This window comes from Apium graveolens, unplaced genomic scaffold (genome assembly GCF_009905375.1).
Source record: "Apium graveolens cultivar Ventura unplaced genomic scaffold, ASM990537v1 ctg6470, whole genome shotgun sequence".
Lineage (NCBI taxonomy): Eukaryota > Viridiplantae > Streptophyta > Magnoliopsida > Apiales > Apiaceae > Apium > Apium graveolens.
The window spans coordinates 1,499-28,920 of NW_027419509.1; the positions used below are offsets into that span (position 1 = coordinate 1,499).

General features: G+C 33.7%; 1 protein-coding gene across 3 annotated transcripts; it reads left to right on the forward strand.

Annotated features, from left to right (window-relative positions):
* The first annotated feature begins 21,720 nt into the window (after window positions 1-21,720).
* On the forward strand, window positions 21,721-25,515 carry LOC141703304 (uncharacterized). 3 transcript variants are annotated; one of them, XR_012567438.1, is made up of 3 exons: window positions 21,721-22,291; window positions 22,418-22,506; window positions 24,397-24,535. XR_012567438.1 is itself a non-coding variant. In XM_074506856.1 (2 exons), exons 1-2 carry the CDS (start codon window positions 23,495-23,497, stop codon window positions 25,262-25,264), a joined length of 1,626 nt encoding a protein of 541 aa, XP_074362957.1. In that variant the 5' UTR covers window positions 23,418-23,494; the 3' UTR covers window positions 25,265-25,515. The 3 variants fall into 3 exon arrangements, 1 of the variants encoding a protein (XP_074362957.1); XR_012567437.1 differs by having other exon boundaries at window positions 21,721-22,506; XM_074506856.1 differs by lacking the exons at window positions 21,721-22,291; window positions 22,418-22,506 and adding an exon at window positions 23,418-24,252 and having other exon boundaries at window positions 24,397-25,515.
* Window positions 25,516-27,422: the final 1,907 nt, after the last annotated feature.

A 27,422-nucleotide genomic window follows, 5' to 3' on the forward strand; every position in this document is an offset into this window, starting at 1 on the left:
CAATAAAACTTACACTAGTCCGCAAACCCTGGACCAACCACCTTCCAAGAGCTTCTTCTTTGCTTCCTCGAATTATGCAGCTAAACAACGCAAGCTAATCCTCACTGGAGGTTAAATTTAAAAACAGGCAAGTATGAGCGAAAGAAATGCTCAGCAAGTTAATTATAACATATATAGGGTCGTTTTGATATAAAACCGACATCTGCATCAGCGCAGAACATAGAAAAAAATCATAATTGTGAATCATAAATTTTATAGTTGAGGAATCCCAGAATTGATTCCTTAATTATATTCAAAACCATTTTGATACTTTTGAGCGAAAGGCTTCAGCAATACTTTGAATCTTGACGAGAATAAAACTCGTAAAACAGTGTTTACGGAAATATCGTAAACCACAATACATGAAATAATGAATATATATTGAATCATAAACTTTATTCAAAACCGAACTCTAGAAATTAATACTTATCAATGTTCAAGAAATTCCTAACTATTCAGTATCCATCATTATCGACTAAGTTTCCATAGACTTAGCCTGCTAAACCAGCCTGATAAGGACGGGTTAAATAATTAAGAAGATCCCAATTCATTCAAGATTCTAATTATCACTGAGCAACAAATGCTGCAGCAACAATCTGAACTTCGAATTCATTTAAACACTGTAATTTTCCCGAAACTGAGTGCTAAGAAATTAATTCATAATCATAATTTCTTTTCAAGAAGGAATGCCGTCAATGGCGATCAACAATAAATTAGACTGGATACTAGAAACCAACATATGCACTATAATCTGCTGATCAGTCAGAATATAGTGCGGATCTATACCCAACTGCATAGACCCAACCACATAAGGAGTACTCAGGCAACTATGGCCTAAAGGGTCCGGTTCATCTCCGGCCCATAGGATCCAGCTCATCACTGGTCCTTATATATATATATAGTAACCATCCAGTCCGTGGAGTATTTTGATGTCAAATCACTTTGGGTACTTGCTCAAGAGAGCAATCGATGATAAAGGAATATAGTGAAAGGAACTTGCATAAATAAGAGTAATTGCAGCGAAATATAAACAGTTTAACTATTCTGAACTTAGAATAGGAACGAATAAATATTTGCAGTATTTAAGGAGAAAGGTTAGGAATACTTGCCTTTGGGTTTTTAGCAGTTAGTCACACTCGCAAAAACACAAATATCTCATGATGCTTTCTCAAGACGTCACAATTTCTTATTCTTAACTCTTTGATATGTCGCTAATGCAGTTACTGGGATCTGATACGAAATCTTATCCAACTTCAGTCTTGATCCCCAACGTATGGTTCTGTTAATCTCGAACCATCCGTAACTACTGAACCCCTATGCAACTCTCCCTTTTTCTTTTCTTTTTCTTGGTCTCACGCCCTTAATGCCTGATCCTATCATAAGCAAAAATATACTACTTTAGTATCCTTCTGAAATGATTATCTTATTTCTACCCTTTCGCGATTATATGTATATATATATATATATTCACATAACAGGTCGCACATATTATAGTTTAAAACTTACTACCAACTCAGAATATTATTTAACACGAGAACGCGCAACTTATGATAATATTTCTACGAAAAATTCGGCATGACCTATTTGTAATATGGAAATACCCTAATAACCACACCACAAATACAACCCACAAGTCATTTCAATGTTCTTACCCAAACATATCCTATACGTGTTACGACTAACAATCATAACATGCTTTCAAATCATTGAAATCAAATAAGTCAAATAGATTTAGATACAGGGGAATTTTAGAAAATTTTGGCATGAAGTATTCGTAATTAGGACTATCCGCCTGTTTTTCAATTCCACAATTTAATCTTATAAACAAACAAAATAAAGTTGCCTCAACTTGCAGCAACATAAAAGTAAACAAGTAAGAAAAGTACCCGCCCAGACTTGCGGCACCTAAACATTTAAGGAAAATTACCCGCCCAGACTTGCGGCACCTAAACAATTAAGTATACTGAATAATTTATAATATTGAACTTACAGTTATATAATTTAGCATCACCAATTCAACTTGAGTAAACACTTAAATAAATCACCTTACACATATATCACATAGACTAACTATACACATATTCAAATCACACTCTAATAATTAGCAACTAAACTCAATCTCAAATAGGCATATACTAACATGTATTTTCATAAGACACATCGTTGCTATCACATATACAAATAACAAGTCAATGTACATGTGCACAAGTCAAGTATGTCATCAAGTATGCTAACTTAAATCTATAATTTAATAAACTAGAAAGCACATATCAAATCACTAACCAACACTTCTATATTATAGGTTCATATATTTAATCTATTAAACAATGACTATCAATCACATATATTAGCACAAAACCATATGTCGAGTTATAACATACAAAATAGCTACCGAACCTAAAATTTAAGTTAACCAGCCTCGGAAGAATGACATTTTACAACACCTAGATGAACTTAAACAGAAAAGTTTAAAACATAAAAGTTGTAGGATATTTAGCGACCTTTCCAAAATGGTAAGGCTCGCTAAAAATGACCAAGTAACGAATTCAGAAACTTTAAAATATACAGCTGCATAAGCAGATTCAGCCCTGTTTCGCAAGTAACTTAGTATTTGAGACTCCTAAATCATAGAATTGATTAATGAACTATAAGTAACAATTGTAGATCCTGAATTAAGCTTTTAAAATTGGTATAGTTCAAAGTCATAGCTAAAATAATTTACTACGAATTTTGAAGTCAGGATGTATCAAACTGAAATAACAGGACAGATTTTACAAATGGCAGATTTTATCATAATTGCAGGCCGAATTTGGAAAAACACAAAGAATGAAAATTGTAGATAATTCCATTATCTTTCCAGAGAGTGCAAAATCATTATCATACGATGAACTAGTTAAAAGCTACGAATTTAACAAGAACTCAGCTTATTTCTAAACGGATTTGACAACACAATTCACAACATATCATGCATATAACTCACTAATAATCCTTCAAATAACTATGTATAAATCTGAAAATTTTGTAGAACAACTCAAAATACCAAGACTGAAATTTAAAACCACCATAAACTATTATAACTTAAACATATATTAACCGGGTCAAGCCATAATCACTTAACAACCAAAACTCAAGTTATACACTACTACACCATGTTATAAATCTAAAACACCCGGAAATCATCTGTACCAACTGAAATTTCAGATTTTATAAAATCAAGAATAGTAGTTGTCATTTAGACATTCAATCCGCCTAAGAATATATAAGCGAAATTCAACCAAGTATTGACTTACACAACTCGAAACTACACAAAATCAATTAGCAAGTTCATAACTATAATTAACAAGCAAAATCAACCTAAACCAAATAATATTTTATGCCGCCGACTCGCCGGAGTTCATTGCCGGCGGCCGGCTGACCTCCGATCGACCCCAAATCACGGGTGAAGATCGAGGTCGAGCCTCTGGTTCGTCGAAGCAGCCCAGTTCTCGTACTATCAAGGAATTCGCGATCTTCCCAACATCAATTGTAGGATTAAAACAAAAGAAATCAAGCCGAAGATATATATGTATGTATATGAGAGTATATACCTGATTGAGGGTTAAATTCAGAGGGTGATTGAATTAAAGAACGGAAGAAACAAAAAGAAAAAGAAAGAAAGAAGAGGGGTGGAGGAAAGGCGTTGAAGCGGTGGAGTAGAGGCGGGGGAGGGGAGCAGCGACGGGGAAGAAAGAAAAAGCTGGGGGGGGCTGTGTTTTTTTTTTTGTTATTGTGTTTGTTGTTTTATTTTTTCCATTACTCCTTCCCAACAAGAAAGTGACACGAAGCCAAACCCATCCTAAAATCAAACGCGTGTACTAATAGATAATCACGAAGATTCTGAAACCCGGTTTATCCCGAAAGTTGACATTAACGGATCGAGGTGCAGACAAAACAATTCCAGAAAATTGACGAAAAAATTTAAAATGCTCGAAATATTTAAAAGTTAATAAAATAAAATTTTCTTGATTTTTGAAGCATTTCTGAATTTAATACTGATTTTATAATTAGATGAAATCAGGCAATCATTTAAAGATAAATAATCAATAAAATATTGATTTCTAAATTTTATAAATTCCTAAAACGAATAAATAAAATTATAAAACAATACAAATAATTTTAGAAATAATTTTAGCATTTATGAGAATAAATAATCAATAAAATCATTTTAAGAACAAAATAATGTCGTTCAATAATTAATTATACAAATAAGGTTCGTATCCACAATTACCCAAAATTAACAATAAAGTAAACACAGACTCATCCCATATTTTATTTTGAGCACATAAAAATTGAAATACTCAAATAATATCACATATAAACACCCAAACATCAATTCCACTTATCATATAATTCACTAAAATTCACATAAAATCACATAAATAATTCCAAATAATTATAGATATATCTAAAAATATGGGATATTACAATCTACCCACCTTATAAGGATTCCGTCCTCGGAATCAGCAGAAGAAAGCACTAAGGGTTTTCTAACCAACTTTCCATTCCCAAATAATCCTAGTTTTCCATAATCTCAAATAAATCTTGTATTCGTTGTATGATAAAACTTTTATAGGAGCTTCACCGTGCACCACTGTTCCATTCACCTCTTTTGACCAATTCCTCAATAGAATCGCTTTACTGATTGCGAGAAAGAAGAATAGAGAGAAAGATAGAGGGAAGAAAAGAAAGAGAAAGATAGAGAAATAAAGAAACAGAATGACTTCGCTATACACCCTGATATTTTAATCGCATTGCAATCCACTGTTGCTCTTGATAATCCCATCACATAACCCTGCTTTGACTTGACCAGGATAACTCAGCTTAACTTGATTGGCATACCTTCGAATGTTTGGGATGACAAAATCATGGAATTTCAAAAAGAAAAGAATTTGATACCATAACGGAACCAAAATCTGAATTTGAGAAAAAGTATTGTTGAAATAAAAGAATAACTGAGAGATCAATATGATCAAACGAACTTGGTATTGCGTGTCCAAATTAAGACACTACTAAAGGTTGTTAACCTTCATGTATTCACAATACACACAAGTGATGGCGTCCCATCCAACTCCTATCACACAGACAGGTATACCTTGTGTCCCCTATAGTTAGGGTTGTTTATCCCAGTCAGAATAAAAGAATATCAAAGTGATCGAAAATCAAATGAATAAAACTGAAAAGATTTCAAAGCTGATATTTCTGAAGGAATGAAATCCAGAGAAAAAATTATGGCACCAAATGAGCAAGTGGTGTCACATCACCAAGAAACCATCCACCAAATAAGAAAAGTGGAAGTTAAATTATCATAACTTGGCAGAGCTATCAAAACCTGAAAAAATAGGCTTCATGACAGCCTCTGACACATTTAAAACACAGATAGGATTGAAAATGAGTGTTAGGGAATATATCCTCTAACAATCACTTCTTTTGGAGAGATGTCAAAAGGATTTATGAAAGAAAACTGGATATTGCCAAAGTCTTGATATTTCTCTTTCATTTGACTCTCCATTGACCCGCCATCTGAGTCTAGACGCTTGCTTCATGTTCCAAGTATATCGATTAATCTTTCATCGGCGTTCCGAATCGTAGTAAGCCAGTTCGGAAGATTCCACAATAGAAGTTTGCAGCTTCCCGGAGTTCCGCCAGCTCAACCCAACATCTCGACGAAATGGCGCCTATCTTACTTTACCTCGTTGGCACTATATCTGATAGTCCACGGAACTCGATATGAGCTCATACGCATTCTGTGACACAGCGATACACCCTCCGACACCTCGCTCTCGCTGTTCTAGTTTTACTATAACTCAGACTCTGATGATACCAACCTGTAACGCCCCAAATCCGGGGTCAGGGGATTTGGTCGTCACGATGAAACCTCAATCCAAAAATAACCTGTTAAATCAAATAATAAATGCCAGCGGAAGATATTTATCATAATGCCCCCAAACTAATCCAAGATCTTTTAAGGTTACAGTTCTAGAAACAAGATATCCAAATTCAATAAATAAATTTTCTCACTTTCTTTTTAAAACTCTTTTCAATAAATTCCAACTCAAAACTAAACCCACTAGTATAACTTCGAAATGAAGTGTACTAGGCCCAAATAAAATATACAACTATAATATAATCTAATATAAATAACTTTACACAATAAAACTTACACTAGTCCGCAAACCCTGGACCAACCACCTTCCAAGAGCTTCTTCTTTGCTTCCTCGAATTATGCAGCTAAACAACGCAAGCTAATCCTCACTGGAGGTTAAATTTAAAAACAGGCAAGTATGAGCGAAAGAAATGCTCAGCAAGTTAATTATAACATATATAGGGTCGTTTTGATATAAAACCGACATCTGCATCAGCGCAGAACATAGAAAAAAAATCATAATTGCTGAATCATAAAATTTTATAGTTGAGGAATCCCAGAATTGATTCCTTAATTATATTCAAAACCATTTTGATACTTTTGAGCGAAAGGCTTCAGCAATACTTTGAATCTTGACGAGAATAAACTCGTAAAACAGTGTTTACGGAAATATCGTAAACCACAATAACATGAAACAATGAATATATATTGAATCATAAACTTTATTCAAAAACCGAACTCTGGAAATTAATACTTATCAATGTTCAAGAAATTCCCTAACTATTCAGTATCCATCATTATCGACTAAGTTTCCATAGACTTAGCCTGCTAAACCAGCCTGATAAGGACGGGTTAAATAATTAAGAAGATCCCAATTCATTCAAGATTCTAATTATCACTGAGCAACAAATGCTGCAGCAACAATCTGAACTTCGAATTCATTTATAAACACTGTAATTTTCCCGAAACTGAGTGCTAAGAAATTAATTCATAATCATAATTTCTTTTCAAGAAGGAATGCCGTCAATGGCGATCAACAATAAATAGACTGGATACTAGAAACCAACATATGCACTATAATCTGCTGATCAGTCAGAATATAGTGCGGATCTATACCCAACTGCATAGACCCAACCAACATAAGGAGTACTCAGGCAACTATGGCCTAAAGGGTCCGGTTCATCTCCGGCCCATAGGATCCAGCTCATCACTGGTCCTTATATATATATATATATAGTAACCATCCAGTCCGTGGAGTATTTTGATGTCAAATCACTTTGGGTACTTGCTCAAGAGAGCAATCGATGATAAAGGAATAATAGTGAAAGGAACTTGCATAAATAAGAGTAATTGCAGCGAAATATAAACAGTTTAACTATTCTGAACTTAGAATAGGAACGAATAAATTATTGCAGTATTTAAGGAGAAAGGTTAGGAATACTTGCCTTTGGGTTTTTAGCAGTTAGTCACACTCGCAAAAACACAAATATCTCATGATGCTTTCTCAAGACGTCACAATTTCTTATTCTTAACTCTTTGATATGTCGCTAATGCAGTTACTGGGATCTGATACGAAATCTTATCCAACTTCAGTCTTGATCCCCAACGTATGGTTCTGTTAATCTCGAACCATCCGTAACTACTGAACCCCTATGCAACTCTCCCTTTTTCTTTTCTTTTCTTGGTCTCACGCCCTTAATGCCTGATCCTATCATAAGCAAAAATATACTACTTTAGTATCCTTCTGAAATGATTATCTTATTTCTACCCTTTCGCGATATATATGTATATATATATATATCACATAACAGGTCGCACATATTATAGTTTAAAACTTACTACCAACTCAGAATATTATTTAACACGAGAACGCGCAACTTATGATAATATTTCTACGAAAAATTCGGCATGACCTATTTGTAATATGGAAAATACCCTGAATAACCACACCACAAATACAACCCACAAGTCATTTCAATGTTCTTACCCAAACATATCCTATACGTGTTACGACTAACAATCATAACATGCTTTCAAATCATTGAAATCAAATAAGTCAAATAGATTTAGATACAGGGGAATTTTAGAAAATTTTGGCATGAAGTATTCGTAATTAGGACTATCCGCCTGTTTTTCAATTCCACAATTTAATCTTATAAACAAACAAAATAAAGTTGCCTCAACTTGCAGCAACATAAAAGTAAACAAGTAAGAAAAGTACCCGCCCAGACTTGCGGCACCTAAACATTTAAGGAAAATTACCCGCCCAGACTTGCGGCACCTAAACAATTAAGTATACTGAATAATTTATAATATTTGAACTTACAGTTATATAATTTAGCATCACCAATTCAACTTGAGTAAACACTTAAATAAATCACCTTACACATATATCACATAGACTAACTATACACATATTCAAATCACACTCTAATAATTAGCAACTAAACTCAATCTCAAATAGGCATATACTAACATGTATTTTCATAAGACACATCGTTGCTATCACATATACAAATAACAAGTCAATGTACATGTGCACAAGTCAAGTATGTCATCAAGTATGCTAACTTAAATCTATAATTTAATAAACTAGAAAGCACATATCAAATCACTAACCAACACTTCTATATTATAGGTTCATATATTTAATCTATTAAACAATGACTATCAATCACATATATTAGCACGAAACCATATGTCGAGTTATAACATACAAAATAGCTACCGAACCTAAAATTTAAGTTAACCAGCCTCGGAAGAATGACATTTTACAACACCTAGATGAACTTAAACAGAAAAGTTTAAAACATAAAAGTTGTAGGATATTTAGCGACCTTTCCAAAATGGTAAGGCTCGCTAAAAATGACCAAGTAACGAATTCAGAAACTTTAAAATACACAGCTGCATAAGCAGATTCAGCCCTGTTTTCGCAAGTAACTTAGTATTTGAGACTCCTAAATCATAGAATTGATTAATGAACTATAAGTAACAATTGTAGATCCTGAATTAAGCTTTTAAAATTGGTATAGTTCAAAGTCATAGCTAAAATAATGAATTTACTACGAATTTTTGAAGTCAGGATGTATCAAACTGAAATAACAGGACAGATTTTACAAATGGCAGATTTTATCATAATTGCAGGCCGAATTTGGAAAAACACAAAGAATGAAAATTGTAGATAATTCCATTATCTTTCCAGAGAGTGCAAAATCATTATCATACGATGAACTAGTTAAAAGCTACGAATTTAACAAGAACTCAGCTTATTTCTAAACGGATTTGACAACACAATTCACAACATATCATGCATATAACTCACTAATAATCCTTCAAATAACTATGTATAAATCTGAAAATTTTGTAGAACAACTCAAAATACCAAGACTGAAATTTAAAACCACCATAAACTATTATAACTTAAACATATATTAACCGGGTCAAGCCATAATCACTTAACAAACCAAAACTCAAGTTATACACTACTACACCAATGTTATAAATCTAAAAACCCGGAAATCATCTGTACCAACTGAAATTTCAGATTTTATAAAATCAAGAATAGTAGTTGTCATTTAGACATTCAATCCGCCTAAGAATATATAAGCGAAATTCAACCAAGTATTGACTTACACAACTCGAAACTACACAAAATCAATTAGCAAGTTCATAACTATAATTAACAAGCAAAATCAACCTAAACCAAATAATATTTTATGCCGCCGACTCGCCGGAGTTCATTGCCGGCGGCCGGCTGACCTCCGATCGACCCCAAATCACGGGTGAAGATCGAGGTCGAGCCTCTGGTTCGTCGAAGCAGCCCAGTTCTCGTACTATCAAGGAATTCGCGATCTTCCCAACATCAATTGTAGGATTAAAACAAAAGAAATCAAGCCGAATATATATATGTATGTATATGAGAGTATATACCTGATTGAGGGTTAAATTCAGAGGGTGATTGAATTAAAGAACGGAAGAAACAAAAAGAAAAAGAAAGAAAGAAGAGGGGTGGAGGAAAGGCGTTGAAGCGGTGGAGTAGAGGCGGGGGAGGGGAGCAGCGACGGGGAAGAAAGAAAAAGCTGGGGGGGGGGGCTGTGTTTTTTTTTTGTTTGTTTTTGTGTTTGTTGTTTTATTTTTTCCATTACTCCTTCCCAACAAGAAAGTGACACGAAGCCAAACCCATCCTAAAATCAAACGCGTGTACTAATAGATAATCACGAAGATTCTGAAACCCGGTTTATCCCGAAAGTTGACATTAACGGATCGAGGTGCAGACAAAACAATTCCAGAAAATTGACGAAAAAAATTTAAAATGCTCGAAATATTTAAAAGTTAATAAAATAAAATTTTCTTGATTTTTGAAGCATTTCTGAATTTAATACTGATTTTATAATTAGATGAAATCAGGCAATCATTTAAAGATAAATAATCAATAAAATATTGATTTCTAAATTTTATAAATTCCTAAAACGAATAAATAAAATTATAAAAACAATACAAATAATTTTAGAAATAATTTTAGCATTTATGAGAATAAATAATCAATAAAATCATTTTAAGAACAAAATAATGTCGTTCAATAATTAATTATACAAATAAGGTTCGTATCCACAATTACCCAAATTAACAATAAAGTAACACACAGACTCATCCCATATTTTATTTTGAGCACATAAAAATTGAAATACTCAAATAATATCACATATAAACACCCAAACATCAATTCCACTTATCATATAATTCACTAAAATTCACATAAAATCACATAAATAATTCCAAATAATTATAATAATAATATCTAAAAATATGGGATATTACAATCTACCCACCTTATAAGGATTCCGTCCTCGGAATCAGCAGAAGAAAGCACTAAGGGTTTTCTAACCAACTTTCCATTCCCAAATAATCCTAGTTTTCCATAATCTCAAATAAATCTTGTATTCGTTGTATGATAAAACTTTTATAGGAGCTTCACCGTGCACCACTGTTCCATTCACCTCTTTTGACCAATTCCTCAATAGAATCGCTTTACTGATTGCGAGAAAGAAGAATAGAGAGAAAGATAGAGGGAAGAAAAGAAAGAGAAAGATAGAGAAATAAAGAAACAGAATGACTTCGCTATACACCCCTGATATTTTAATCGCATTGCAATCCACTGTTGCTCTTGATAATCCCATCACATAACCCTGCTTTGACTTGACCAGGATAACTCAGCTTAACTTGATTGGCATACCTTCGAATGTTTGGGATGACAAAATCATGGAATTTCAAAAAGAAAAGAATTTGATACATAACGGAACCAAAATCTGAATTTGAGAAAAAGTATTGTTGAAATAAAAGAATAACTGAGAGATCAATATGATCAAACGAACTTGGTATTGCGTGTCCAAATTAAGACACTACTAAAGGTTGTTAACCTTCATGTATTCACAATACACACAAGTGATGGCGTCCCATCCAACTCCTATCACACAGACAGGTATACCTTGTGTCCCCTATAGTTAGGGTTGTTTATCCCAGTCAGAATAAAAGAATATCAAAGTGATCGAAAATCAAATGAATAAAACTGAAAAGATTTCAAAGCTGATATTTCTGAAGGAATGAAATCCAGAGAAAATAATTATGGCACCAAATGAGCAAGTGGTGTCACATCACCAAGAAACCATCCACCAAATAAGAAAAGTGGAAGTTAAATTATCATAACTTGGCAGAGCTATCAAAACCTGAAAAAATAGGCTTCATGACAGCCTCTGACACATTTAAAACACAGATAGGATTGAAAATGAGTGTTAGGGAATATATCCTCTAACAATCACTTCTTTTGAGAGATGTCAAAAGGAATTATAGAAAGAAAAGGTATTGCCAAAGTCTTAATATTTATCTTCAATTTGAACTCTCCAGTTGACTCGCCATCTGATTCTAGACGCTTCTTTATGTTCCAAGGATATCGATAATCTTCATCGTCGTCGAATCGTAGTAGCCTCGGAAGATTCCACAATAGAAGTTTGCAGCTTCCCGGAGTTCCGTCCAGCTCAACACAACCATCTCGAACGAATGCGCCTATCTTAACTTACTCGTTGGCACTATATCTGATAGTCCAACAGGAACTCGATATGAGCTCAAACGTCCTCACATAGCTATACACACTCCTACACACTCTCGTTTCTAGTTTACTATAACCTCAGCTCTGATACCAACCTGTAACGCCCCCAAATCCGGGGTCAGGGGATTTGGTCGTCACGATGAAACCTCAATCCAAAATAACCTGTTAAATCAAATAATAAATGCCAGCGGAAGATATTTATCATAAATGACCCCAAACTAATCCAAGATCTTTTAAGGTTACAGTTCTAGAAACAAGATATCCAAATTCAATAATAAATTTTCTCACTTTCTTTTAAAACTCTTTTCAATAAATTCCAACTCAAAACTAAACCCACTAGTATAACTTCGAAATGAAGTGTACTAGGCCCAAATAAAATATACAACTATAATATAATCTAATATAAATAACTTTACACAATAAAACTTACACTAGTCCGCAAACCCTGGACCAACCACCTTCCAAGAGCTTCTTCTTTGCTTCCTCGAATTATGCAGCTAAACAACGCAAGCTAATCCTCACTGGAGGTTAAATTTAAAAACAGGCAAGTATGAGCGAAAGAAATGCTCAGCAAGTTAATTATAACATATATAGGGTCGTTTTGATATAAAACCGACATCTGCATCAGCGCAGAACATAGAAAAAAATCATAATTGCTGAATCATAAAATTTTATAGTTGAGGAATCCCAGAATTGATTCCTTAATTATATTCAAAACCATTTTGATACTTTTGAGCGAAAGGCTTCAGCAATACTTTGAATCTTGACGAGAATAAAACTCGTAAAACAGTGTTTACGGAAATATCGTAAACCACAATAACATGAAACAATGAATATATATTGAATCATAAACTTTATTCAAAACCGAACTCTGGAAATTAATACTTATCAATGTTCAAGAAATTCCTAACTATTCAGTATCCATCATTATCGACTAAGTTTCCATAGACTTAGCCTGCTAAACCAGCCTGATAAGGACGGGTTAAATAATTAAGAAGATCCCAATTCATTCAAGATTCTAATTATCACTGAGCAACAAATGCTGCAGCAACAATCTGAACTTCGAATTCATTTATAAACACTGTAATTTTCCCGAAACTGAGTGCTAAGAAATTAATTCATAATCATAATTTCTTTTCAAGAAGGAATGCCGTCAATGGCGATCAACAATAAATTAGACTGGATACTAGAAACCAACATATGCACTATAATCTGCTGATCAGTCAGAATATAGTGCGGATCTATACCCAACTGCATAGACCCAACCAACATAAGGAGTACTCAGGCAACTATGGCCTAAAGGGTCCGGTTCATCTCCGGCCCATAGGATCCAGCTCATCACTGGTCCTTATATATATATATATATAGTAACCATCCAGTCCGTGGAGTATTTTGATGTCAAATCACTTTGGGTACTTGCTCAAGAGAGCAATCGATGATAAAGGAATAATAGTGAAAGGAACTTGCATAAATAAGAGTAATTGCAGCGAAATATAAAACAGTTTAACTATTCTGAACTTAGAATAGGAACGAATAAATATTTGCAGTATTTAAGGAGAAAGGTTAGGAATACTTGCCTTTGGGTTTTTAGCAGTTAGTCACACTCGCAAAAACACAAATATCTCATGATGCTTTCTCAAGACGTCACAATTTCTTATTCTTAACTCTTTGATATGTCGCTAATGCAGTTACTGGGATCTGATACGAAATCTTATCCAACTTCAGTCTTGATCCCCAACGTATGGTTCTGTTAATCTCGAACCATCCGTAACTACTGAACCCCTATGCAACTCTCCCTTTTTCTTTTCTTTTTCTTGGTCTCACGCCTTTAATGCCTGATCCTATCATAAGCAAAAATATACTACTTTAGTATCCTTCTGAAATGATTATCTTATTTCTACCCTTTCGCGATATATATGTATATATATATATATCACATAACAGGTCGCACATATTATAGTTTAAAACTTACTACCAACTCAGAATATTATTTAACACGAGAACGCGCAACTTATGATAATATTTCTACGAAAAATTCGGCATGACCTATTTGTAATATGGAAAATACCCTGAATAACCACACCACAAATACAACCCACAAGTCATTTCAATGTTCTTACCCAAACATATCCTATACGTGTTACGACTAACAATCATAACATGCTTTCAAATCATTGAAATCAAATAAGTCAAATAGATTTAGATACAGGGGAATTTTAGAAAATTTTGGCATGAAGTATTCGTAATTAGGACTATCCGCCTGTTTTTCAATTCCACAATTTAATCTTATAAACAAACAAAATAAAGTTGCCTCAACTTGCAGCAACATAAAAGTAAACAAGTAAGAAAAGTACCCGCCCAGACTTGCGGCACCTAAACATTTAAGGAAAATTACCCGCCCAGACTTGCGGCACCTAAACAATTAAGTATACTGAATAATTTATAATATTTGAACTTACAGTTATATAATTTAGCATCACCAATTCAACTTGAGTAAACACTTAAATAAATCACCTTACACATATATCACATAGACTAACTATACACATATTCAAATCACACTCTAATAATTAGCAACTAAACTCAATCTCAAATAGGCATATACTAACATGTATTTTCATAAGACACATCGTTGCTATCACATATACAAATAACAAGTCAATGTACATGTGCACAAGTCAAGTATGTCATCAAGTATGCTAACTTAAATCTATAATTTAATAAACTAGAAAGCACATATCAAATCACTAACCAACACTTCTATATTATAGGTTCATATATTTAATCTATTAAACAATGACTATCAATCACATATATTAGCACGAAACCATATGTCGAGTTATAACATACAAAATAGCTACCGAACCTAAAATTTAAGTTAACCAGCCTCGGAAGAATGACATTTTACAACACCTAGATGAACTTAAACAGAAAAGTTTAAAACATAAAAGTTGTAGGATATTTAGCGACCTTTCCAAAATGGTAAGGCTCGCTAAAAATGACCAAGTAACGAATTCAGAAACTTTAAAATACACAGCTGCATAAGCAGATTCAGCCCTGTTTTCGCAAGTAACTTAGTATTTGAGACTCCTAAATCATAGAATTGATTAATGAACTATAAGTAACAATTGTAGATCCTGAATTAAGCTTTTAAAATTGGTATAGTTCAAAGTCATAGCTAAAATAATGAATTTACTACGAATTTTTGAAGTCAGGATGTATCAAACTGAAATAACAGGACAGATTTTACAAATGGCAGATTTTATCATAATTGCAGGCCGAATTTGGAAAAACACAAAGAATGAAAATTGTAGATAATTCCATTATCTTTCCAGAGAGTGCAAAATCATTATCATACGATGAACTAGTTAAAAGCTACGAATTTAACAAGAACTCAGCTTATTTCTAAACGGATTTGACAACACAATTCACAACATATCATGCATATAACTCACTAATAATCCTTCAAATAACTATGTATAAATCTGAAAATTTTGTAGAACAACTCAAAATACCAAGACTGAAATTTAAAACCACCATAAACTATTATAACTTAAACATATATTAACCGGATCAAGCCATAATCACTTAACAAACCAAAACTCAAGTTATACACTACTACACCATTGTTATAAATCTAAAAACCCGGAAATCATCTGTACCAACTGAAATTTCAGATTTTATAAAATCAAGAATAGTAGTTGTCATTTAGACATTCAATCCGCCTAAGAATATATAAGCGAAATTCAACCAAGTATTGACTTACACAACTCGAAACTACACAAAATCAATTAGCAAGTTCATAACTATAATTAACAAGCAAAATCAACCTAAACCAAATAATATTTTATGCCGCCGACTCGCCGGAGTTCATTGCCGGCGGCCGGCTGACCTCCGATCGACCCCAAATCACGGGTGAAGATCGAGGTCGAGCCTCTGGTTCGTCGAAGCAGCCCAGTTCTCGTACTATCAAGGAATTCGCGATCTTCCCAACATCAATTGTAGGATTAAAACAAAAGAAATCAAGCCGAAGATATATATGTATGTATATGAGAGTATATACCTGATTGAGGGTTAAATTCAGAGGGTGATTGAATTAAAGAACGGAAGAAACAAAAAGAAAAAGAAAGAAAGAAGAGGGGTGGAGGAAAGGCGTTGAAGCGGTGGAGTAGAGGCGGGGGAGGGGAGCAGCGATGGGGAAGAAAGAAAAAGCTGGGGGGGCTGTGTTTTTTTTGTTTGTTATTGTGTTTGTTGTTTTATTTTTTCCATTACTCCTTCCCAACAAGAAAGTGACACGCAGCCAAACCCATCCTAAAATCAAACGCGTGTACTAATAGATAATCACGAAGATTCTGAAACCCGGTTTATCCCGAAACTTGACATTAACGGATCGAGGTGCAGACAAAACAATTCCAGAAAATTGACGAAAAAAATTTAAAATGCTCGAAATATTTAAAAGTTAATAAAATAAAATTTTCTTGATTTTTGAAGCATTTCTGAATTTAATACTGATTTTATAATTAGATGAAATCAGGCAATCATTTAAAGATAAATAATCAATAAAATATTGATTTCTAAATTTTATAAATTCCTAAAACGAATAAATAAAATTATAAAACTATACAAATAATTTTAGAAATAATTTTAGCATTTATGAGAATAAATAATCAATAAAATCATTTTAAGAACAAAATAATGTCGTTCAATAATTAATTATACAAATAAGGTTCGTATCCACAATTACCCAAAATTAACAATAAAGTAACACACAGACTCATCCCATATTTTATTTTGAGCACATAAAAATTGAAATACTCAAATAATATCACATATAAACACCCAAACATCAATTCCACTTATCATATAATTCACTAAAATTCACATAAAATCACATAAATAATTCCAAATAATTATAATAATAATATCTAAAAATATGGGATATTACAATTGTGCCCTAACAGTAGAGATTCTTGATGAAATTAAGGTGTGAACTTCGAAATGTCTAACATAAAGCCTTCCTCCACCTCTTCTTTTTACTAAAAGCAAGGCTGCGTATAAATATTGCATTATTATTGTTCTACAAAAAGTATCGGTTTTGTCCTATTTTTGGAAATTATACATACTTGAAGACCATGTTTGCACTTTATTGAAGTAAAATTATATTACTCAGAGGCAGCGTGTAACGCTATATTGTTCTACCAACAGTTCAGTGTATAAACTCGTAGTGTTATTGCGGCAAATAGTAGAGGCTCCGGTCTGAAATAAGGAGTTACGAGAAAACCTACCTCCGCCTCGTCTTCTTATTGGAAGTAAGGATGGTTGACTTGTTATCACCATTGACTGACCACGAGTAGCAGTTGCTGTAAATCAAAATAGATGAACGTCTTGAACGGACAATCAGAGGGTGTATGTTTGTGGTGTGGATACAGTTTGATGAGTAGATTTACCTTCAGAACGACGACTATTGGAGCGCTGTTTAGCCAACCGCCGTCTCTCTAGCACGTCCTCTGTTAGAGGAATTCTAGGCCGGCCTCTTTTCCGTGGTGAGGGTTCCATATAGGCCCTGGAAAATTGCTCGGGCAGTCTGTAGCATGAAGCAAAACTTCATTATCACATAAACCTATACAAAACAATTTACAATTCAGATTTAACAGCTGTCGAATTTTCCTTTCATTTAAAGCAACAAAATGCGGTACATTCCCACTTAAATAAATCACCGCTAGCTTGTTCAATTCTAAATTATTTTGCAAAAGTAGATTCTAAATGATTTTGTAAAATGGGATGCATGGAGATTTTTTGGAGTGGTATATGCTAAAAATATGTAGACTTGACGGAGATAAATACCTGGAAAACAGAGCTATTTATAGCAGAAATCAAAACCTGATCAGAGGCTATAACTTCAAAAGCTTCCGGCATAAGAGAAATCAGAATATGAAAGGTCACTGAGGGGAAAAAAAGAGAATAGAAATCAACACCAAAGTAAATAAAATACAATCAATTTCCAGGTTAAAACTTGTTAAAATAAATACGTGGATAGCAGATTAGGATTAAAATCGAAGTTCAAGCATTAACAGCAGCGGAGGCAATAACATTTTTCGACTATCTTCTCTATTCACCAAAAATGAGATAAGTGGTGTGCAACTATTTTCGGTGCTAATTTTTGGCCTAATCATTTGGTAAATTTTTAATCTCAATTAATCAATAAGCCTAATATATTACCAAAATTTGTTTGCCCCACTAAATAAAAAGTAGCCTGACATCTACAAAGTTGCATAAAATAATAGTGATTATTGGGTCTATTACATTCCCACTTAAATAAATCACCACATGGACAAAAATAACAATTCCGGTAAACTAAGAAGAAGATTTAGAAAACTAATTATTAACTAAAATGAAAATCTCTGAGATCTTGGAATGAAGATCTACAGTCAAACAGATCAAAAGTAGTACTATATTTATCCGGAGCTTGAAATCTTTGTTAACTGTTACTAGTATTATGTCATTCTCTCTGAATAGGATCTTAAATAAGGTTTTAAAATCCAAACATTGGTTCTGCTCAATTTTGCCTTCATATTTGAGTAATTTACACTTGTTTTCAACATCCGGCTCGGTCTAGTTTTCGCCTAAATTCGATTCGAGCCATCAAGCCTCCAAATTCCAGAACTCGTCCGAATTGATTCATATCTAGAACATTGATCCAAATAAATTAAAAATGATAGATCTTCAACTTAAAGTACTCCTGAGAACACGTTACCTAATTTCTGAAATGTATCTCAAATATCAGGTATATAATTCTAGTGGACATAATAACTTTAAATTAATGAACCATTCAAAAGCCAGCCTATACTCTGAGACAAATGCAGGGTAGGATGCAAAGTGTAGAAGTAAGTAGCTAGAGACTAATTGCTGAGCCTTTATTTGCACATTAAAAAAATTCAATTTTCAAAAGGAGAGACACTTGGATACATTACATTAGACCCTTTGAAGTTATCATAGGTCCATTCTTCGCGGACGGGTATTTGCCCAAAGTTGCAGAAAAGATAACCCACTATATCATAGTAAAGAAGAAGTATAAGAGTGAGACGTCTCACCGGATAATACAATTTCAAGCTAACAAGGGCGAAAAATTAATACGTAATTATTTGCTTTCTACTTAGATGTCCGCCCTTATTGGAGCAAAACTAAAGTGAGAATAAAGTTAGGATGGGCACGGAGGGAGAAAGGTAGAAAATTAATAATTCATACGATGCCCAATTGAACACTAATTCAGGAGAAGAAAAACATAACTAAAAAGGCATACCTTCCTGGAGCTCTGTCGGAAGCCCGATGGTTTAAAGTGAAACAGGAGGAATGTTATTACAAGGGGCAGCCAAATCGACCAGATAGAAGTTTGTAATGAAGTAGTGTGATTAGTCAGAGGGCAATATGGACAATTTAGAACGACAAAAAAGTGCAAGGCAGAAGCTAGGAGGGTAAAGTTGACATTTCATCCTGAATAAAATTGCTCAGGGAACCCCATGTTGCTGCATTAGATATATAATAGATAGATTCATTACTTCATTCGATCCGATCCCAGAGTCTAACCCATTACCATATCATTTCTGACTGTTTTAACTTTTCAGGGCCGCATATCATTTCCAATCTCAATTTACATAACATTTTCCAGTTCGATGCATCAATTTTCTTTCATCATTGGAATCAAATGCTCTACAATTCAATGATATGTTTATTTTTTGATATATTTTCAATTTCTAATAACTTTTGTAATTAATTACATAAAAAAATAAATATATATATAAATGGAGCGGATATCGAATCTGAACGGATCCGAATATGAATCGGCCTATAAAAATTTTAGGACCGATCCAATCTGAATCTGAAAAAATAAATAGATATGAATTTAGGTCGATGTGATCCAAATACGATCCATCGGACCATTAACATGCCCATGTATGTGATTAATTATTAAAAGTAGAACTGCAAACGAACAGATGCGAGTCGAATTCTCTCTTAAACAAGCCCAGCTTTTTTTTGAAAAAAAATGAGCCGAGCTGAGTTTAAGAACTGAGCCGAAATTGATGTTCATGATCGGCTCGTTTATAACCGAGCCGAGTCCGAGCCGAAAACGAGTTTGTTCACGAACAACCGAGCCGAGCCGAAATCGAGCCGAGTTCGAGCGGGATCGAGTTATCCATTAATAGTCCGCATAAATTTTTTAATCGATCTACCTTAAGGTATAATTTTATAATTTTACAAGTTATATGAAGATCGAATACTTGTTTTATCTTATAATTATATATGCACACTCATACTTTACACTTGTTTTGTGACATATTGGCTCTAGTAGGAGACTAACTTGACGATGTAGTACATTCAAATTTCACATTTGTATTTTTTATTTTGAAAAAAATATCAATCATATTATGATTTTTTGAAAAATTAATAAAATTGAATAATCGATATTCATTTTCTAAAAAAAGATTTCAATCAATCCGAGAAAGTTACACAACTATAACAAAATAATTTAAAGTTCCCTTTAAATTTTATAAAATACACTATTGTTCATATAAATATAAATATAAATGGTTTAAATATAAATATTATTATATTAATAAAAATTGATATTATATATGTAAGAATTGGAATATAGTATTTAGGATTTGTACATCTATGATTAAAATTATTAATATAATATTTATAAGCGGGAGATAACCTTTCTATTTCCCCCGAAATTGAAGTACATATATTGCTATATTAATTAGCTTCTTCTGTACTAGACTTAGGACTGAGCATTCGGTCGGTTCGGTCAGAAACCGAACCGAATTAACCGAAAACCGAAGTGATATTTTTTTCCTAACCGAACCGAACCAAACTTAAGCACAAACTGAATCGAAAACCGAACCGAATTATTTCGGTTAATTCGGTTCCGTTTCTGAAAACTGAAATATTTGAAATTTTCTCAAAATAATTTAAAATGAAAACAAAAAATAATTTGAAATGTTAAAAGAATACATATTATATTATATATGTAAAAAATTGAAGATACATACATTCACCAATTTAAGATACATACCGTATTTTTTTATTTATATTTACTATATTGTATTATATATATATATAAATAAAATATAATTCAAAATATATATATTTAAATTTCGGTCAAACCGAATTAATTTTTAGATTAACCGAACCGAACCAATATTATTTCGGTTAAAACCGAATTAACTGAAATTTTTGAAAAAAATCAAACCAAACCGAACTGAAATTATACGGTTCGGTTCTGTTTTTCGATTTCTGTTCGGTTTTGCTCACCCCTAACTAGACTAGTAAATAATTTTTTCTTACTTTCTCTTTGTCCAAAATCAAAACTCTCATCGACCGTCTTTTGTACTATGAAGAGTTTTGAAAAAGGTGGTAAATGACTTGTTTTAAAAAAATCTATTAATTATTATATAAAAAAATATATTAATTTCTATTAATTAAATCAATCATTTTATTTTAAAATATATCTTAAATTTTAATCAAAAAAATTTATACAAATGATTAATAAATATTTATTATTTTTTGTATATAAAAATTTTATGTGAATCCGAGTCTGAACCGAGTCCGAGCCGGCCCCGATCAAAAGGGAAAATTGATGAAAAATTGAAAGTTAGCCCACCGTCCATCTGCTTTATTCTAGTATTATCAATATCGTCTTATTAGACCGTAGACACTGTGAAAACAACTTTAGTCTCCAAATTTAACTAAACCACTTTCTTATATAATCAGAACCAGAAATTTTAAACATCAACTTACCTTTCAGTTTGATTCATTAATCAACTGCACACAGATTCCTCACTACCCATTAGACCCCTTTTATTTTTCGCAAAAGTTTGTGGTGCTTCTTTTCACTAATTTGCGTGTGCTCACCAGGTGTTTGATGAAATTCCTAACAGAAGAGAATGTCTTGAAATTAGACATTATTATGATGTTCTTGATCTTATCAAGATTTCGACTACGAAACTCGATATCGTAGCTGCATTGGCAGTTCATTCTTTAGCTCTCAAGGCTGGTGTTATTGCTCATTTACTTGTTAAGTATTCGAGAGCTGGGAATGTTGGTTATTCGATGACCCTTTTCGATCAAATTGTGTATAAAGATATGGTTGTTTGGAATGCAATGCTTACAGTTAGTGTCGAGAATTATTGTTATGCGAAGGCGGGGATGATGTTGGATACTTCTTATTGTAATGCTCTTATTAACATGTATGCAAAATGTTTCGATGATTCGTGGTTGTCTTTATAATGCTGAACCTGTGAAGTCTCTGTTGTATTTTAAGGAGATGTCTTGAAGTGGTGTACTGGCAGATAATGTGAGTCTTTTAAGTGCAGTTTCTGTAGATATCTTACACGAAGATGTGAACCAGATGAACCAGAGAAGGACGGCTCTTGCTGTTGCTTTGTTGTTGAACCTTACACTGGTAAGCAAACTTTCTCCACTATGAAAGGGTGTTTGTGAAAGGGATGACCGGGATTATATATATATCAGTTGACGGTGAAGGTCAGGTGTAACATATCAAGTAAAGAATACTTTGGACAAAAAAGAACTCCTAGGAATGTAGTGTTTTAAAATATTTCCTGTCAATTGAGAAAGCCGAGGGAGGTCATGTACCAAAGTGACTTAATATAGATGTTTACAATACTTGTATCCTTTAGTGATTTTAGAAGGTACCATATGATATTAAACATTCTATATAGTTAAATAAATGAAACTGCATCTATCTTTTAGAAGCGAGATGCAAAATGCTAAAACAATACACATTTTACAAGGATTAACAACCATAGAGGAAATAAATTTAAAATTTTAATTTGATCTTGTGCTTTCTATATTTTTGATTGTAGAAGTCAAAAGTAACTTCTCTCTGAGGCGAAGGATGTAGAAGACTTTAATTTTAAGCAATTACTTTTTTAGGCAAATAAGGCTTAAATAGCGTGTATTAATTGGTTTTGATCAGAATATCTTAACCTGCAATATTTTGTCATTTATTCTTTAGATTGATTATACATGAGTGTTTTTTTGTTTGTTTGTTTGGTGATGAATTGGAATAAAATTGTAAAAGGTTGTTGCGTGTGTTTGAAGTTTATTTGTAATCTTATTACTTAACTCTCTGACTCTTTTATATTCTTACTTGTCATTAAATTTTTGAATGCAGAAAATTTTCTTTATCTTGCTTCACCTGTCAGCAAAGTATGAAACTTAAAAATTGCATTGCCTACTTAACTGTATTATGTAGATCACTCTATATTAATAGATAGATACACATCTTTGATTTGCAGTGTGGTTGTGTGAAATCTTTCATACTTAATAGATCCCTCCCTCCCTCTTTCTCCCTCTCTCTCTCTCCCCTCTCTCTCTCTCTCGCCCCCCCTCCCCCAGTGTGTGTGTCTTTGTGTTCGTTTCATACATAGATGGGAGAACTGAAACATTTTATTCATGAGCATGAGCTGATACTAAATGAAGCTGAGACTGTTGTTGGTACGGATGTAGTATGTGCTATGTGCAGACAGCCTATCAACAAACTTATCGACGCATTTATTACGTGCAACACTTCCAAGACTGTTGGTAGTTCATCGAGTGATTGTGTTAGTTTCTTCCTGCATAAAACGTGTTCTGAGTTGCCCCTAATGTTTACTCACCCTGTGATCCCACAACACCATCTAACCCTCCTTGAGTATCCTCCTAAAAAAAATCGTTTTTATGAATGTTATATTTGTCATGACGACTACCAGGGTTTTTATTATGGTGGTTGCAATCTGGATTTCTTGGTATGTCTTAAATGCGTAAAATCTGAACTTAGATCTCAAGAGGGCCGTACCCGTTGTCATTTAGCTCACAATCACCCATTAGCCTTAGTCCAAAGGCCAGCTTTGTTCCTGTGTGATGCTTGTAACACTACAGCTACAGACTTGTCCTATATTTGTACCACTGCCCCATGTTGTTTTTGTATACACAAGAGTTGTGCCGATGCACCCATCACCCACCTAAGTAAATTTCACAACCAACACACTCTCATCTTGAACTACTCTCTTCCCCAAGAATATCGTGCATTTTTGTGGTTCTGCGGCATATGTGGTAAACATATATATCGCAGCTACTGGGTGTATTATTGTGCAAATTGCAGATTTTTTGCTCACGTGAAATGTGCTTTATCAACTGAGATGTTGAGGTTGATGTACCATTTCGTCTTTTTATTTCTTATATCTTTCACATTGATTACTTTTTAAATTTGTATATTTAGTTTTCTCAAACATTGTTGTTTTACTCGGAATTATTCTGATTGGGGTTTTGTTCTTTCTTTTGGAATATATAGAGTAAGTGACAATGATGAAGCAGATAGCGGAGAGTCCAATTTGATGCACTTCCCAGCGCATGATGAAACCTCGCTACATAAAATGATGCAGCAGTGTATCATGACCACGGCAACAGATGCTCTTCTGCATACTTCTGCCACTACTGCGGAACCTTCACCTTATATCAACCACTGGGGCCATGAACACCAGCTCGAGCTCAGAAACAAGAACGCAAAAACTTTGACCCCTTACTTGAATCAGAAATTGCTCATTTGCGATGGGTGCCCTAAATCAAGAAGATCTAAACCAATCTTCTTGGTTGATGATGTATTCTATGAATGCAATTCGTGCAAATTTTTTCTCCACAGGTCATGCGCCCAGTTCCCGGAAAAGATAGTGCATCATCTAGCAGGCAAGCTAGATGGAAGATTACTAGCACGAGAATTTAAAAGATGCCAAGGGTGCCAGATGTTTACAGATGGGATTTTCTTCTGGAATGAATCAGCCTGTTTGGACATCAGGTGTGCCTCATTACCCACAAAAATCAAACATGAAGGTCATCGTCACCCTCTTAACCAACTAAAATATCCAATTGATAATTGTTGCCAAGCATGTTGGCGTCATTATATTGACACGGAGATTATCATGTATGGATGTGAAAAATGTGAATTTTACGTACATATACGGTGTGCGTTAAGGCCGCACCTGGTGAAACATAGATGGGATCCGCATCCTCTCTACTTGATACTTTTTGTCCAGAATGTAGCTGATCACCCTCACGATTTCGATTGTGAATTTTGCTCCGAACTGATTAACCCAATCTGTTGGTTTTATCATTGCAATGCTTGTGATCTATCGTTTCATACAGAGTGTATTAATCTAATATGAAGTTTGGATATGTGGACATTCACGGCGACTCCCATCCTCACCAACACGGCCTCACATTGGTTTTATATAAACAGAAAAAGGCATCGTTTGCAAATTGTGAACTAGATTTTATAGCCTGCAGTTGAATTTATGTTATTTTTATTTATTTCATTATCGATCATATAATGGCTTGACTTAAAACTGTCAAGATGGTTCACAAGGTTGTGGAGCTTCTAAGAAATCTGTCAATTAAAATTATTGCATTTTTTTTATTTTCTTAAAAACATTTCATATGCTTTAGGACTAAAATGTTAGCAGAACGCATCCCTCAACTTACTCAAATATCTATAAGTTTTTTCTGATTTACCCAACACCTCTTTGTATAGCGGTATCACCCGGTTCTCACCAATGCAGGATACCTTATCAGGTTTCTCCGACAAGGCAAGTTGAATTTTCTTGAGTCCTTTCTTTTCCAAGTAGATTGCCGAATATCATAATTTACATGTACGATGATGTTCTAATGCTGCTGCTATCAATCTTGTGATCGGACAAGGGAAAAATTATTCAGAGCTTGTATGACGAGGTATGCAAGCGTATGGTGTTGTGTAATGAACGAGCTATTATCAATACTATTTATCAGTCGTAATTCGATTCAAACGCAGATAACTCAAGTCTCACTAGAATAACAAGTTGAATGAAAGTCTCAATTACAATATCGGACAATTTGAGAGGTCCGTTCTCTCCCAATTCAAAAGACAAAGTAATTTGACAAATAATCTCATAACCCTAATTGCCCTTATCACATTCCTTTTATCCCTTCCATTCAAATGACCCTTCCACACGCATAGTCACACATACTATGACGTACTGAGACGAAAAACCTGATTGGAAACCTGTTTCACCCCGAACTCCAGAAGATGATTATCCGCCATGACAAAACTGAAACCTATATCATCTTTATCGAATACGTTGTAAATTAGGAGTGTCGTAAGAGCATCTCCAATAAGGGGTTGTCAAGCTAGTTGTCAATTTTAACAAATTATCATATATATTAATATTTTATTTTCACTCAATTTTATATCAACTTGGCAACATTCTACTCCAATAGTTAGCAACCTTTAGTTGTTGCCTATGTGGCCCCTTGAACTAAATTGTAAATAACTCGTAAACTAAAAAAGGCATTATTGATATAAACTTTTTGCATTTGTATATGTATTTTAACCATTTTAGAAAATTGCCAAGTTTTAGCAACCTTGGTAAGCAACATCTTGGTAACCATACAACTCCAATAGGTTGGCAACCAAGGGTGTCATGCCACATAAGATTTGGCAATCCCTTGGCAACATCTATTGGAGATGCTCTAACAATGTCTATACTCTATACTCTCTGTAATTCCTCCAAATCTACCTCTGTGTACATGTCCTATCACAGTATTGACCACAAACTAAATTAAAATACATTGTTCTTATTATGTTGGATCATGAGATAATTATTGTATATGGATGTGAGAAATGTGAATACAACATATATGATATATGGTGTGAATTAAAACTACACCTAGTGAAAATAGATGGGACATACATCCTCTCTACTTGATACTGTCTGTCAAGAATGTAGCTGATCATCCTCACAAATTCAATTGTGAATTTTGCTCCGAACAGATTAACCCAAGAAGTTGGTTTTATCACTGGAATATTTGTGATCCATCACTTGATATGCACTGTATTGGTCGATATCATTGGTACTCCAATATCAAGTTTGGTGCTACCAACATCTATAGCGACGCACATCCTCACCCATGCGGCCTCACACTGGTTCTAAATAAAAAGAAGCAAAGATGCAAGATATGTGGTAAAGATGTAACCGGAGAACCAGTTCTTGAATGTTCACCATGCAAATGTATAGTGAATAGGAGTTGTTTCCTCAAAATTAGAATTGTTTCCTTTCCAAGTTGTTGATTCAGTAGCATGCAAATTGGGGACCAGATATTAGTCAGCAAAAAATTCTGTAATGCCTGCAGCAAAGGTGGTTCGATTTGTATAGTGTGTGTTTGATTAATTATCAAAAAAAAAATTAACCAAGGACTCGATATAGTGCATGAAGACAAGTTGATATTAGCAAATATTATTTAGCAAAAAAAAAAAGATAATAGCAAATATTATGTATAAATAAAGGTAGA